The 16,036-nt window shown below is 29.5% G+C and overlaps 2 protein-coding genes across 3 annotated transcripts; both read left to right on the top strand.

Moving 5' to 3' along the window:
• Positions 1-395: 395 nt before the first annotated feature.
• On the top strand, positions 396-1,615 carry LOC109812135 (glyoxylase I 4). The gene is made up of 3 exons (XM_020376024.3): positions 396-704; positions 916-1,021; positions 1,117-1,615. Exons 1-3 carry the CDS (start codon positions 562-564, stop codon positions 1,369-1,371), a joined length of 504 nt encoding a protein of 167 aa, XP_020231613.1. The 5' UTR covers positions 396-561; the 3' UTR covers positions 1,372-1,615.
• Positions 1,616-11,287: 9,672 nt separating this feature from the next.
• LOC109812146 (Dynein light chain type 1 family protein) lies at positions 11,288-13,540 on the top strand. Of its 2 annotated transcripts, XM_083075614.1 has the most exons (3): positions 11,288-11,678; positions 11,909-12,489; positions 13,234-13,540. In XM_083075614.1, exons 2-3 carry the CDS (start codon positions 11,911-11,913, stop codon positions 13,387-13,389), a joined length of 735 nt encoding a protein of 244 aa, XP_082931740.1. In that variant the 5' UTR covers positions 11,288-11,678; positions 11,909-11,910; the 3' UTR covers positions 13,390-13,540. The 2 variants fall into 2 exon arrangements, with proteins under 2 accessions (XP_082931740.1, XP_020231630.2); XM_020376041.3 differs by lacking the exon at positions 11,288-11,678 and having other exon boundaries at positions 11,691-12,489.
• Positions 13,541-16,036: the final 2,496 nt, after the last annotated feature.

Raw genomic sequence — 16,036 nt, 5'->3', positions numbered from 1 at the left:
CCCACTCCATGTGCTATATTACCTTCAAGTCGAGGATGCTAGTTGAAAGAAATTTCATAGATGGTAGCTTTCTCTGCATGAGGTATTAACAGTCATCTCTGTTTTCAGTTGCACGTTTCTTTATGCTTATGCTTATCCGTAGTTTTGATCCCTCGGCAGTGACATGTTTTTGTCCGCCGCAAAAAGTAATAGACTAGGTCACTAAGACAAACACAAACTTACGTGTCGGTAAGCAAGATAAGCTTGCTTGCTGTCGAAACCGGATTCAACTACACGATATCTACGTGTAACAAAACTCTTGTCCGAATCCAAATCAAAGTTGAAACAAGAAAGTTCTAACACATGCAGAAGAAAATATTTGAGTACTCTCACCAAGTCCCTATAAATACAAGCACGCAGACCTAGCCATGATACAACATCACTTTCTCTATCTTATCCATAATATTCTTTGATACGCTTGATTGAACCTTTTTGCACCGCCATACCTTTCAAGACCTGCTTTCTCATTTTGTTTTCTTCTACCCTGTTCTGTCTTGTTGATTGTGAAAAGGGAAAGACGAAATGGCCAATCCTCTGAAACTCAAGTCATTGAATCATATCTCCATTGTGTGTGCATCAGTGGAGAAATCTGTTGATTTTTACGTAAACGTTCTTGGGTTTTCACCTATCAAGAGGCCTAGTTCGTTAGACTTCAATGGTGCATGGTATGTTCAATCATCTGTACTAATATTTGCATGTATTATTGCCAAATTTCATAGGAACATAATGACAATTAACATATAAGTCTCAAATCAAACTTGAGGAAGCATGTTGAAACATGCTTAGTTAAAACATGTAAAAACAGAAAGATCCCCTTATTGTTTTGCATTGAAATTGAATACTAATTGTCTTTTTGTTTGATGATGATCCTGGTAGGTTATTCAATTATGGAATTGGTATACACCTTCTCCAATCAGAAGACCCAGAAGGCATGCCCAAGAATGCTCCCATTAATCCTAAGGACAACCACATTTCTTTTCAAGTATTTTTCTCTCTTCCTATATCTATGCAAATTATTTCAACTTGAATGCATATTCATAAATGTGTATTTATACTTAGAATTGTGCATTGTTGTAGTGTGAAAGTATAGCAGCTGTGGAGAAAAGACTGGAGCAAATGGAGATAGAGTACGTGAAGAGCAGAGTAGAGGAAAGTGGAATCTACGTTGATCAGCTATTCTTCCATGACCCTGATGGCATGATGATTGAAATCTGCAACTGTGACAACATCCCTGTGGTGCCTTTATCAGAGGGAAAAATATGGTCATGTTCACGCTTCAATTGCAATATTCAGAATCACCAACACCAAATTCAACAAATGATCCCAATGTAGTAATTAACAAGTTGCGATGTCATGCCTGCCCTCAATCCCCATGAATTCTTGCATAAAATGATTGTATCTAAACCATGTTGTATGTTAGCTATAGTAATAAATTTTTCTTATGAAAGTAAAATTAGTAAAACTCTTTTTTTCCATCTTTTATGGTGGACGCATTGCTATAGTAACAGCAACGCCAACACCTACCTTGCGTGTTCTTGACTGCATATGTACGTATGAATTGATGACCTATTTACTACTCTAGTACTGTTGGGGGTTTGTTCCCGAAATTTGGGTTGGCTTACCTTTCGTGAGTGAGGGAGGTTGATTAACAAAAGTAATTCATGGATACCTTGGATTAATGTACTAATACAGAGAGAAAGAGGGAGAATTAATCTAGATTTGATAAGTAATGTAATATGGCAAGAAGAAAAGAGAAAGACAAAAAAAAAAGTGGGACAAGGTATTATGTTAATAGAGTATTTGTAGGTGTTCATATACGATTAAAACCATTTCTGCTGAGAGAAATAAAGTATAATATGGGGAAACTATGACAGAAGGCTAATAAATGGTTGATTTCTTGAAATACCAAATGGTTTACTTATTGAACAGCTAGGAATTTGGTGGCAAACACACAACACGCCTAATAAAGACCAAAATAAAATAAGTCGTGAGGGTCTATTGGAGAATGCTTCTCTTGTGTAAACGTGAAGTATTTGAAAATCAAGCAAATGGGGTACATCAACACGGGGAAACAATTGCTTTTAAGGACAGATCCTTTAATAGGTTTGGTCATGCAACTCGTGTACAGGTACGTGCAATAAAGAGTGAAAGGCAAGGGAAGAAATAATAATGTATCGGAATATAAAGTAATAAAACTAAAAGAAAAGCAAAATTAAAGTTTGAACGGTTACCTATCCATGAGCAAGTAAAGAAAAACAAGTCTTGAGAAATTTTCTGAAGTTAAATACTTTGATTGGTAAAACTTCCCTTTGGGATGGAATCTGCAACATGAAAAAGGAAATGATAAAATATTTTGATTCCACCTTTGAAAATCTTAGAATCACTGATAACATTTTCCTGAAACTTGAAGCAGGATCAAATACTGATGAAAAATATAGTGAACATGGGGAAAGTGAAGAACAAGGAGCTCCCTTCAGTCCAAAACACAGCATGAAATTCATGCAGTGCATGCAGGGTATTTTGGGCTGCAAGGGAACTCCCTTTTCTGCAACTTTCACGACTCAAAATGGAAATGAAAGAGAGTGCAGATAAGAGGGGAAAGAGCTCCTTTATATGGACACTGTTTAGCTTTGACTCAATTAATGATCGGAATAACTTAGTTCAATTAAATTTCTTGCATGTGGATACTCATTTATAACTGAACCTACCGTGACTTAGCACAAGGTACCTCCTTTTTTACAGTTCCACCTTTACTTGTCCCTCATGCGTTAGTACCAATCCAGGATCAGAAATGGCATACATGTAAATGGTTTATGACTTGCGTTAGAACCAAGAATCCTTAGTTCTTATATAAGTTTATATGAGACTTATGTAATAATTTGTTAGGTTGTTTGGTAATGAAAAAAAATAATATAAATATTAATACTGTAAATAGAAATGAGATGTGTAATAAATAAGATTATTTTTGTTTTTGTGTAAAACAAAAGAGAGTTTCTTTTTTCCTTTAATTTTTGTTCAAAGAATCAAAATTGGACGGAACATTACATAAGTGTATATAAGACTCATGTAATGCTTGCATTTCTTCCTTTCATACATATACTTTCAAGCGATGGCACCATGAAACAAAAAATGCATTAACGGTGATTTTGCATTCACACCATGATGGTATGATGGCTTTATTAACCATATAGAATGCATTTCGGTCCATGTCTATATTATTTACCAAAATTTTTCTCATGGTGTGAATTGTATAACAAAACGAATTTCCCATCCTTTACTAATCATTCTGTCAGTTCTCCACGTAAACAAACAAAGCATTCGGGTGGAAAAGAGAATAAATTTACATTCACACCATGATGGAAATGGCATGATGCCTTTATTAACCACGATGCATTCCAGGTCCATGTCTGAAATTTTTAAAATTTTAAATCACAATTTTAAGAAATTTAGCGTATGTTTGGTACCGCGTTGAACTAAAAAATGATTAAAAAAAAATCGTGAAGCAACTTCTTACAATCAACATTTCGTAAATTATAAGCAGCTTTTTTCTTGCCATTAATTCCGGAACCAAACCAAACATATGGAATTTAACGTGCAGAATTACTAAAAAAAAAAGTTTCCACAATTTCATGCGTAACATTCGTCTTGTATAAAATGCTCTTGAACATAGATAATTGCTCGGTATATATGAATTATTTGGACGAAATTGTACAAAGAGGCATGTGTATTTTCCCTTTCATTTTACAAAACTTTGTTTTATCTTTATTTTATTAAATTAATTAATAAAAAAAACTCTCCAATTTGATTTTGCATATGTGAAAATTCATATCATATATTCTATTGTCTCAGAATATTTCGTACTCGTTATATAATATCTAAGTTATTAGTTTGAATATAGAAATTGTTAAATATTTACCATTGAGAGATTTAATATATGAAGATTGACATCATTAATACATAAATTGAATTTCATAACATAAAACCAATTATTTTGAGATTTTAAGGCAAAAATTATGGAAATCATAAAATTTATAAATCATAACCTCAATATAATTATAGAGAATTATAATTCTAAGAAAAGACATATTACACATTCTAAATGTTTTGGACATGAATAACAATTATGTTTTTCATATCAAAACATTTTGGTGCCTAGGTTCTAGTAAAAATCTTTCCAACGACCCTTTTTCTTGTTGAAATACAAGCTTACACCATGATGTATTGAAGTGAGATTGCTAATTCGGATAACTACTCTAGTGAGTTTCATTTGTACATTGATTGTTAGAGTGATGACAAAACTACTCAAACATATATTGTAGCTAAGTATTTGATCTCTATCCTCCTTTTTCTCTTTTTTACTCTCAAAAATTTATTTTACAATCGGAACATTTATCATAAAAGCGTGAAGAATTATGTTCCATCATGTTAATTGATTAGACAATAATGTTGAATTATTTTGTTTATAACTGCTTAATGTCATACGTTTTGAATAAAATAATTAAGAACTTGACACAAGATCGATAAACTGCCTTAAAGTAACGTTACTTCAACTTCTAAAGATTAGTAAATTGTTTTATGTGTAAAATAAAAAAATGTTTTCTAAACACAAATGTGAAAGAATGCTCCTTTTTCATATACTAGGTCTTAAAATACTTTTTTTTTTATAAAAAAAACGTGGTTAGAATTAGTCAGGTTTTCAGATGAAAACTTGTCATTAATAAAGTTGGTGAGTATTTCGTATTATATGATTATTTAAAAAAATATACGTTTTTTTTATATCTGAAACTATTATTTTTCTGCCGCAACATGTAATTCTATTCGGATTAAATAAGAATCATAAGATAGTGTATCGTACAGTTTTTAGATTTTAATTCATATAAATATTATTATTTACCCATCTAACTTTAATTTTGCTGCATATGTGTACGACGTGTGGTAATTTCGTCAAATAATATCTGTGGGTTTCAACTTTTTGAATTTTTTTAATAAATGATAAATGGAATTTGATGCTACATCAGCCGCTAGCTTCAATATTTCTTTTATTACAATTGAATCGACAATCGATTATTACTTGAAATTATCGCATTCAATTATTATGACTATTATTATTATTATTATTATTATATATCATAATTTTATATTATATATTCAGTTTAATTTTATAATTAAATTTTATATATATTTATAAAGTGATATTTTTATTTGTGTTTTGTCAACTTATTAATAATTTTATTTATTTATTTTGTTGATTTTTATATTTATATAAAATGTTTAATGTGTGGTTTGTTACAGGAAATTATAGAATAAAATAATTGACAAAAATATAAACAATTATTTTTTTTTTTATAACGTGTGTTGTACATATACAGTATATATTAGTACAAAAACCTAACTGCATTAACTACCTTTGTTATCATACAATTTTAGGATATCAAATCGGAAAAATTGCATAATAAGTATATTATATATATATTAATTTTGTATAAATTCTATAACTTTAATTATTAGTTTATTATTAGTTATAATTTTTTGGTTGTTTGTTTGGTTCATTTCAAATTAAATAATAGACATAAAGATAAGATATGTGAAATTCTGACATAATTTGACACAACTAAAAATCGACTTAGAATGATATAAGACTAATTTTAATCGACCATAAAATATTGATTTGGAAAGATATGAGTAAGACCGATTTGCAATCGATCGCCACACACAACAATTGATTCGGAAAGATGTGAGTGAGACTGACTTGCAATCAGTTACTAGACATAAAAATTGGAAAAAATGTGAGTAAGACCATCTTGATCTTGCAATCGATCACCATGCACAAAAAATCGACCCAAGAAGATGTGATTAGAACTAACTACAACACGCAAAAATTGACTAGGAAAGACATGAGTAAGACTGACTTGTAAATGATCATCACACACAAAATCGATTCAAAAAATACATAAAAAATCAACTACAAAAAAAAGTGAGTAGGGTTGACTTACGACTAGTCACCACGTACAAAAATTGACTCAAAAAGACGTGAATAGGATTGACTTACAACCGACTATCAGGCACAAGAAATTGACTCGAAAAGATGTGAGTAGGACCAGACTAGCCATCACACACAAAAAATTAATTCAGAAAGACATGAGTAAGACTGACTTGCAATTGGTCATCACACACAAAAAATTAACTCAAAAAGACGTGAGTAAGACCGACTTGCAACCAACCACCTCATACAAAATATCAACTCAAAAAGATGTGAGTATAATCGACCATCACACACAAAAAATTGACTCGAAAATACATGAATAGAATTTACTTGCAATCGACTACCACACAAAATATCAACCTAAAAATACGTGAGTAGGATTAACTAACAACCAGCCATCATGCCATGCACAAAAAATCATGTATTAAGGTTGAGGATAAATGAATTGTTTCAAGATTATTCTAATAGGGCTCAACTAATCAACAAAAATATGGAGGATTGCTTACCACCTTCACGCATCTCTTGCTTAAGGTTGGAGGACAAGTATATTGTCTTGGAAATAATTTTAGAGGTCTATGTAAAATATGCCCAAGTTAGCACTTTGAATTTGAGGATTGTCAAATATTTACCTTGTTGAAATATTTAATAAGAGAATTAACGTGCATAAATTAAATTTCATAATGTAACATCAATAATTATGAAATTTAGGATAGAAACTACGAAAATCATGTAATCCATAAATGATAATTGGTATAATTAGAGATCTGTAATTCTAAAGAAAGATAGATTACACATTTTGAATATTTTATATTTGAATGATGATAGGTTTTTTCTAATGCTTTTTTCACACCGAAACATATAAAAATGTTCTTTAGTGTAATTTATCCTTTATCTTTTCTCTTCTTCTTCATCTTTTTTTATTTATTTATAATTTTTACCTTTTTAAAATACAAAAACTTTTATACTAGTAAAAAAATTATTCACTCATTTTTTTTATATATAATTATAAAGATGAGAAATGAGATTGGGAATTGACCCTCTTTCGACATAAGCTCCCAACATATATTTTTTGATACATATGAATTTCATAATCGAACCTGTATACTACACCATGCATATTGGTCGTGGTTTTTTTTGGCAACGTTTAAGTGGCTTGTGCTCATATTTATGATTCTATATATCATCTCCCTATCCATTCAAGACGTCAGTTTCCCTTTTCTTCAGTCTCTGCAAATTCTCTCACCTGCAGCTTCATGGTTTGATCTCGTTATGGTCAAATAGGTTCTTGGTTCCAGTTTTTAATTTTAATTTCTTCTTCGTTCCGTGCATATACGGGGCACTGGCGATATATTTTTTCTAGGAAAAGTAGTATCAGAAAATAAACACATCTAGAACGCAGGAATTTTCAAGAGATCATCTCGATCTATTTTGAATTTCCCTACAATCCAACATATCGTTAAGCATTTGAGTACTCCTATCTTGCAATCAAAACACTGTAATAGTGGTGAAAGTTAAGCATTTGAGTACTCCTATTTTGAAATTTAAATTTTATTTTTTATTATAATTTTGATAGATAAAAAAAAAAATCTATGTTGCATCAATATCCTAAAACTATACTCCTATGTGGCAACTTGCAATCAACACCCTGTAAGGAGTCCTAGTATATATATAGTTAGTTTTATTTATTTGCATTTTTATTCAAAATTATAATTTCATTTCAATGAACAACATTGATCAAACTAGCTTATACATAACTTATTGAAACTAACTTATATACTAGAATGACTTAATTCAATTTTTTTTTTCAGTTTCCTTACTGTATTTTTAATTGTTAATGATGTTTTTTTTTTTTTTTTTGCCTCTTCTAATTTGTAGGATATTTTTTTTCTTCTCTCTTCTATTTTATAGGAATTATAATGATGACAAAGTTCTAACTTCTAATATAAGACTCTATGTATATTATTCAAATTTTCTACCGTGCTAGTGAACTCTAACAACAATATGTGTTTAGTAAAAAAAAATTGAAATAGAAAGAGGAAGAGAAAAGAAAAAAGTGAAAAGAAAGAGAAGTATATAATAGAGTGAAAAAAGTCAACTCTATGCATAGGAAAAGTTACAATTTTTTTTAGGTTAATTATTTGTTTTTTAAAAAAGGAAATAAAAATTATTATATAGAAATTTTCTTAAATTTCATTTAATAATAATAATAATAATAATAATAATATAATATAATATAATATAATATATCAACGGATTATGGAAATTAGAGAGAAATAGCCATAATCGATTATGACAATTGGGAGAGAGCTTAACCGATTTAGGAATTGTGGGGAGGAGAATAATCAATTCTATTTTTTTGATGTCTAGGAGCAACAGAAAAACTTTGCGATTTCGTTCTTTGTATTTCTTAACCATCTTGAGAGAAAGTATAATACATGATCCAACAGATATTCTCAAATATTTTCTCACACTTTCACTCTGTCAAACAGATAAAATTCGTATACTTTCTTACATTTTCACACTCTTCGTTTCATCTTTACTTTATTTTATTTATAACAAACACAATGTAAAAATTTGCGATAAAAGTCGATATAAAACATATTGAAGTGAAACTAAATAACATATTGAATCATTTAATTAAACTGTAATTATTATTAATCGATTTGAATTCAAAGCAAAACTATGATTGGATGAGTGTACCGTACGGGATTGATTACAAAGAGAAAAGAGAAAGTTTGGGCGCTCAAGTACTCATGAGTGGAAGAATATTCAAAGAGAAGAGGACAGTGAATAGGATATGGGTGTAATCTCCTCGTACTGTTATGGATCGACCACAATTCATATGGGAAAAAGGTCAGTGTACATGGATGAGAAGAATCTTGGTCTAGAACCAAGTTTATGGCAGTTTGCACCTTTACAACGTACGAGAGAAAATAAGAGCATGTGGATAGAGATTTTGTATGAACAAGAGAAACTTGTACATCAACATTTTATGATATGATTATGGTTTAAATTTCATGTCATTGGTACGACACTGAAAAGCGTCAAAACAATGTATCAGGCTTCTTGCTTTCGTCATCAACAGTCTTGCTTGAGCTGGTTTTGGAGGGGCTCATATTCACCCACGTAAACGTATGTAGTATATATATAGCATGCACATGATCCAAATCCATATATTAATTGTGTGTGCAGACAAGAGAATCTTCCAAATTAAACAAGGTTAGCTGTATAGGAATTCTAACGAAATTATTCCCAAGTTAAGCAACTACATTCCAAAACCAACCAATCAACATCTTTTCAAACAAATGTTGTGTTTCATTCGGATGCTTCTTAATTTCTCTTAAATTACCGTTATTGAAGATGCTTGGTTACGCACACAGTTATTAAAGTAGTCTTTTTGTTATTTTTGTCGTATGTTATATGCATATAATGTAAAGTGATAATTTCTCATTCAGGTTTTGTGGCTTTTCTTTTACCAATGAACTTCCTTAATTACCCCATAAAATGATGACACTCCTCAAACCTCCCTGACCTTATCTTCAACTAGCTAGAAGCCAGTTTTTGACCATCATATGTAGAGAGAGTAGAGACGCTTTTTGTCATGGCAACACGCAGGAATGAAGTGCTGTATTTGTTTTGTGTTGCTTCACTGTTTGACCTTTGTAATATGATGGTGCTTCGTTTGTATTGTCCTCCTGCATTCACAATGCATGGGTGTATGGCGATTTGAGAAAGTAAAATGATGATTCATGAGTCCTTTGGCGTGGAGAAATTACAGGGTTGCATTTAAGTGAGGATTCCGGGGGAATTTTGTTGACTTTTCTTAACTTGACTATTATATATAGGTACAGCTACACTTTATAACACTGTAGTATAGGAAAAAAAAATAAAGTGAAAATTGAATTTATTTAGAGAATATGTTATAGTTGGTTTTATATTAAATTAAGTTACTTAATTACTCTTTAATAAAAAATTAAAGTAAAAAATTTAATTTAACTTAAATAGTATATATTAGCGATTTGGTTTGAATTCGTTCCACATTTTCAATTACTTATTGTGACACTTTTCAATTTTTTGTTTAGGTGTTAAATTGGTAAATCCTAACATCCATCTTTTCTCAGAAATTACTTTGTCACAATTCTACTTTTTTTTCCTTTCCAAACTTGCAAACTTGATGTGTTGTTTTTCTTGAGAGTTGTTGTTACTTTTTATAACTTAAGCAATTCACATCTTCAGATGTTATCACCGAGGGTTTGTTTGAATAATTTTTTTTACGAAAGAAAAATGGGAAAGAAAACCATTTTTTTCATAAGTTAAATAACTTATGTGTTAAAACTAAAATTTTAGAAAAAATAATATGAGAAATTTTTTTATAAAATAGCTTATGCGTAAATTATATTTAACTTACAATGAAAAAGAAGTTTATTTCATTTTTTCTTATTATATTACTCTCTTGGAAGTACTTCTAATAATAAAAAAATTATTCAAATTGACTTTAAATAGATTCCACAATTAATCCCAGGTCTTTAAATTTATATTTTTTTCGTAAAAAATCATCCACACGGGACCCTCAACAATTGTTTTTCTATTGTATAAATTTTATTTAAAAAATGTAAGCACTATATAAGTGATTGGTGCTTAATAAGCTTTTCTCATTTAGGCATTCCAACAACTGAACTTAATAAGAATAAATCTTATTAAGCTTTTTCTTTATTGAGAACACATTATCATAATGTATTCTTTAATTTTCAGCACTTTTTTTAGTTAAAATTTATTAAAAATTACAAAATCATGAGAGAATTCTTTAAATGTGGTGTAAAACTTTTAAAATTTAATAAATTTTAACTAATAAATGAGTGTATGCATTAAAAAAAAGAAAAAGTATTAGAATGTCTTAACAATTCTGTTTTAATTAGTAACGAAAGAAAATCTTTGAAGGAAGAATAGAGATATTATGTTGCAACAATGATAGACCTATTTTAAAGGGCTACACAAGTTGACCAATACTTTTGTAGGCCCATATGCAGTTGTAACTAATAGTTATTAGTTATTTTTTCCTTTTTGTTTTTATCTTATTTTTTAATAGAGGGATTGATGATGAGATTGTTAAACAACTTGCAAATCATCATACCTGTTGCAGCACTGTTCACATATTTGTTTTTTGAGGGAGTTTAGCTGCATCTGTACAGTTATAATTTAATTGATATATAGATTAGGAGTGGGTGAATCTAGCTAAACCAGACGAAAGGAAAGGCCAAAAATGACAACATGCACATATGCTGTGCAAGTATATATACAAAAAACCGTACCACAAGTTAAACTATCACTTTCTTTCTCATAAATGTTCAACCACAACTGACCTGGTCGTTATTCATTGTTGGTTAACTGGTTTAACTCTCAAACGATATCCATCCACTCCAATAACTTTCAAGTATTCGTGCATGTTGATAAAGTTCTGAGGCTACAAAGTAGCAGATACTAGATAGTGACCCTTTTCTGGAGGGGTACCCAACAAGGGTAGGGGTCCTTCGATGCTGGCTTGTCTACATGCAAGTCACTGGGAGACAAATATGCCCCAGAGACTAATCATTAATCCCACACCGTAGTCACCATTATTTGATTTTAAAGCACGAGACCATTATATATCAAATCTTAGGTAAATTTATTTATTTATTATCTTCACCGCAGGCACAAACACATGGGTTTGCTTTCGTAAACATGTCACCTTCTTCCGAATGTGCATTATTCTAATAATTGGTCTTCTAACTGCTCGTGATTCCAAGTACATACCCTGCCAAACGTTTATATGTATACGTATCTCGATGCATCATTAGTCACAATTGGATCTGGTCTACTAATTATTCATCGTGTTTCGGTGTGCCTCAGAAATGGCGAACCAAGAAAAGCAACAAAAGAGAGGGTTCATGTATATTTACAAAGGTGGCACGGGAAACCAGAGGAAGAAAGAGTTGGAGCATGGTGTGGGGCAGGAAAAGAAATCCAATGCACGCAGTTGGTTGCACAGGATATCGAGGACGAAAACTTTTAATGGTGGCCATGGACAAAGAGACTTAGACATTGGAGGGGAATTTGTTGAGGCCAGGAAATCAACTTCTTGCTTAGAGTTAGGGTCACCAGCAGGAGGATTCGTTGAGGGAAGAAAATCGGTATCTTACACAGAGGCAGCAGCATCGCCAGCAGTAATAAGAGGAGGCATAGTTTTTGAAGAGGGGAGAAAATCAGCGTCCCACATCGAGAAAAGCTTTGCCGCTGGAGGAATGGTTGAGGCACGCAAGTCGGTGTCCCACATCGAAACATTCTCCTCTGTGGCTGCTTATCTTCAAGTGAAGGTTTTGGTCTCAGACATGCCAAGTTTCATGCAAGTGCATGCCTTTCGTTGCGCGAGAAGAACATATGATAGCTTGGAGAAGTTTAGCTCTAAACACATCGCTCATAACATAAAGAAGGTACGCTTTAATTTGATCTCTCTGTTTTATGATCATTGAACTAAGTTGCTACGTGTTACTTAATTTCACTTCATCAACATTAATTCTCAAGTTATGGTCTTCTAGGGGCATAGAGATGATATTGTTAGTTAAATAACTGTGACACAAAAGCCAGAACGATGATTGAGATTATTTTCTGGGTGTTCTTTTTGGAACTATGCTTCTTGGATGATTGAAATTTGTTCAAATTCAATGAACCCCACAGAAGAATTAATGATGAAAAATGACTAGACGAACCATGTGTTGACATTTTGTGTCCCTCTTCCTTTCTTCTTTATTGGATATGATATTTGAATCTGATCCTGTACAATTGAGATCACTCTGGATCTATTGATCTATTGATCTTGACCGTCCACAAGTTAACACCATTAAGTCGAGTCTCCTTGGTCAAGATCAAATCTTAATTACAGAATTCTTCAACAGCCATGTGTTAAACCCATATTACCCCTAATATTATACCTAATCTAATCATTGACTATTTTTTTCTAGGAAAAAAGGTACTTTTCAATTAATAGTGTTATTTATCTTACACAGAGCCTAAGCCATGTGCACAGCAGAAACAGGGTTGGTTTATTTATCTATATATTTGGTCAGCTAGATCTATAAAATATACTGCTTCCTTCTTCTTTCCTTTTTTTTTTTTTTTTGTTTAACAGATGATGAATTTATTTATTTACGATGTATTCGTGGTGTGTTCATGTGCAGGAATTTGACAAAGCTTATGGTCCGGTCTGGCATTGCATTGTAGGGTCAAGTTTTGGTTCATTCGTGACACATTCAACGGGGTGTTTTCTTTATTTTTCAATGGAAAATATATATATTCTACTGTTCAAGACCAAAGTTAAGAAGGCGTTGGATTAAGGTACATATAATAATTTATACATATAAGATTTAGCAATGGCCTTTTTATGCTGGCAAAATTTGTATTCACTGTTCAGATGTCTTGTCTGTACATGAAAATTTAAATGTAATCAAGTTTCATTCATACAAATCCACATATCCTCTTTTAGTATTTTAAGTGTGACATTAGTGATAGCATAAATTTTGGAATCTTTTACAACTGGGTTTCATTAATTTTCTCATAGGCTAGGAATGTGAACCCAGCTCATTCGGTATTTTCACAAGTTTAAGTAATAAGAGAAATAACTAATAAGCAACCTTCAAATGATTCATGTTTCGCTCGGCTTTCAATTTTTCTTTTATAACTTTTTTAACAAATGTTCATTGTTTTTTAACAAACTCGCGAAGGAGTGTTAAACCTATATAGTTGTTTTTGTTAATGATAATCTTATTTGTTAGTGTCTCATTCAAATATCTACATAATTTACAATTATATTTTAGTTTTTTATAAGGACCATTTTATTAAAAGGAGAGTCTTATTGTAATAAATTATATAATTAATAAATTTATTATAAAATATATTAATTTAAAAAAAATTATGGGAGTGAGAATAACTTTTACCTACACGTACGTACCTATCACTACGGATCAGTTGGATTCATAAATAAGAGAAGATAAGGCAGCCATAAAATTATGAAAGCTATTGGTCCCCCATCCAATCAAAGAAAGATTGATTAAGGTTTCCGGCACCAAAAAGAAATAGTATATCACAATATAAGAGTGAGGAGAGATAGGATCAAGTTATTATAGCTTTGCACACATAATTGTTTATATGATAAATGTTATTTTAATAAAAATAGATTATTACGCTGATTAGTTTATATTTTACGTGCTAAATGTGTATTATATAAACTAAGTTTTATAATAAATTATATATAAATAGATATTTTTAAAATAATAGATTTACTCGTTTCAAGAATAAGTTTGTATTGATTTACTCAACTCACTAATTTATATTTAATATGAAATTTTAACAATTTAATAGTTGAATTAAAAAATTTTAATGTAAAAATTAAGTTTGTAAATTTTTTAAAAATTTGAAAAATATTTGATACTTTATTTTTTTAATTCAAATTAATGGATAGAATACTTCTACGATTATTCGTCAATTTGAATTAAAAAAAAACTAAATACTAAATAGTTTTAAATTTTTTTAAAAATTTACAAATTTGGTATATGTATAAAGAATTTTTAATTTAATAATTAAATCATTAAAATTTGATATAGGACATAAATTATTTAACAAAGTAAGTCTAAGTAGACTTACTTTTAGAATAAATGAATCTCTCCTTTATTTTAAGTATATAAATTATATTTTAAATTTAAGATAAAAATTTATATTACAACACAAGATTATTTTTAATTATTTATTATTTATTTTAAAAATATTAAATTTTACTTCATAAATAAATATGATAAATAAAATTGAATTAAATAAAAATTAAAAAAATTAAAATTTATTTTTTATTCATTTATTTTTGTGGATTTGCAATTTCAGTTTTTTTTTTTTTAATTTTAAAAATAGAGACATTTAATCCTATATTTTTTAAAATATAAAATTTTGATCCTATTGTAAACTTAATGTTTGTTAATCGTTAAATTTTAATGTTATTTGATGATTTATTAACATTAAAGTGGTATAATATTTAATGACTTGATATATATAGATAAATTTTTTTAAAAATAATATATAAAAGATTTTTTGTTTTATTTCTAAATGTCACATTACTCAAATATGAATAAACATTAAAACTTAAGAATTAGTATATGTCAATTTGACGAGAAAAAATCAAAAAATTTCATAATTTTTAAACTAAAGAGATTAAATGTCTCTATTTTAAAATAGAGAGACTAAAATTACAGATGGATGAAAATATAAATACTAACAGTATATATAATTTAATCAAATTAAAAAAATTTCTAAAAACGTTATCGTCAAAGAATAATCTTTAAAAATATTTTTATAGAAAATAGTTGTTCATATTTAATATATCATAATTAATGTATGGAAAATATAATTAATGTATTGAAAATGATAAAATTTTACAAGTCCTACTTTTTATTTAGAATATGTTTGTGAAAACATTAAAATTCAAATATGATTGGATCCGATTGAACTTGCCGTTAGTCGCCAGTTATTATGAGACTTTTAAAATGAGACCTAAACTTGTTAAAAGTTCAATTGTTATGAAATTTTTTGTTCAAGTCTTTGTTTGGACATTAGGTAAAAAAACGACTTAGACTTAATTTGTGCTCCAAATTTAAAGTTTAATACCAACATTTTATCGAGCTAGTTTAGCTTGGTTGGCCTCATACATTTTGCTACAACTATTAAAAGACTAAATGAAAAAAAAAAAAAAAAAAAGAGACTAAATTTATGTGTTTCAGTTGTTTAAAGAGTGTATGTATGTATATATTTTATCATTTTAAAAAAATACTTTATTTTTTAAATTTTATTTGAATTATAAATATTCATATGTATGAAATATTTCTTAATTTAGTGAGAAAACATTCTTTTTAATGAATTAATAGGGTGATATAACGACATTTTTGAAGAGTGCTGCTATTTGTTAAAATAAAACTGCATATAAAACCTACACAGACAGAT

Source organism: Cajanus cajan, chromosome 5, assembly GCF_000230855.2.
Source record: "Cajanus cajan strain Asha chromosome 5, NIPB_CcT2T_4, whole genome shotgun sequence".
In the NCBI taxonomy this organism is placed as follows: domain Eukaryota; kingdom Viridiplantae; phylum Streptophyta; class Magnoliopsida; order Fabales; family Fabaceae; genus Cajanus; species Cajanus cajan.
The sequence above is the reverse complement of the archived record's forward strand: the minus strand, read 5'-3'. Positions and strand labels throughout refer to the sequence as shown.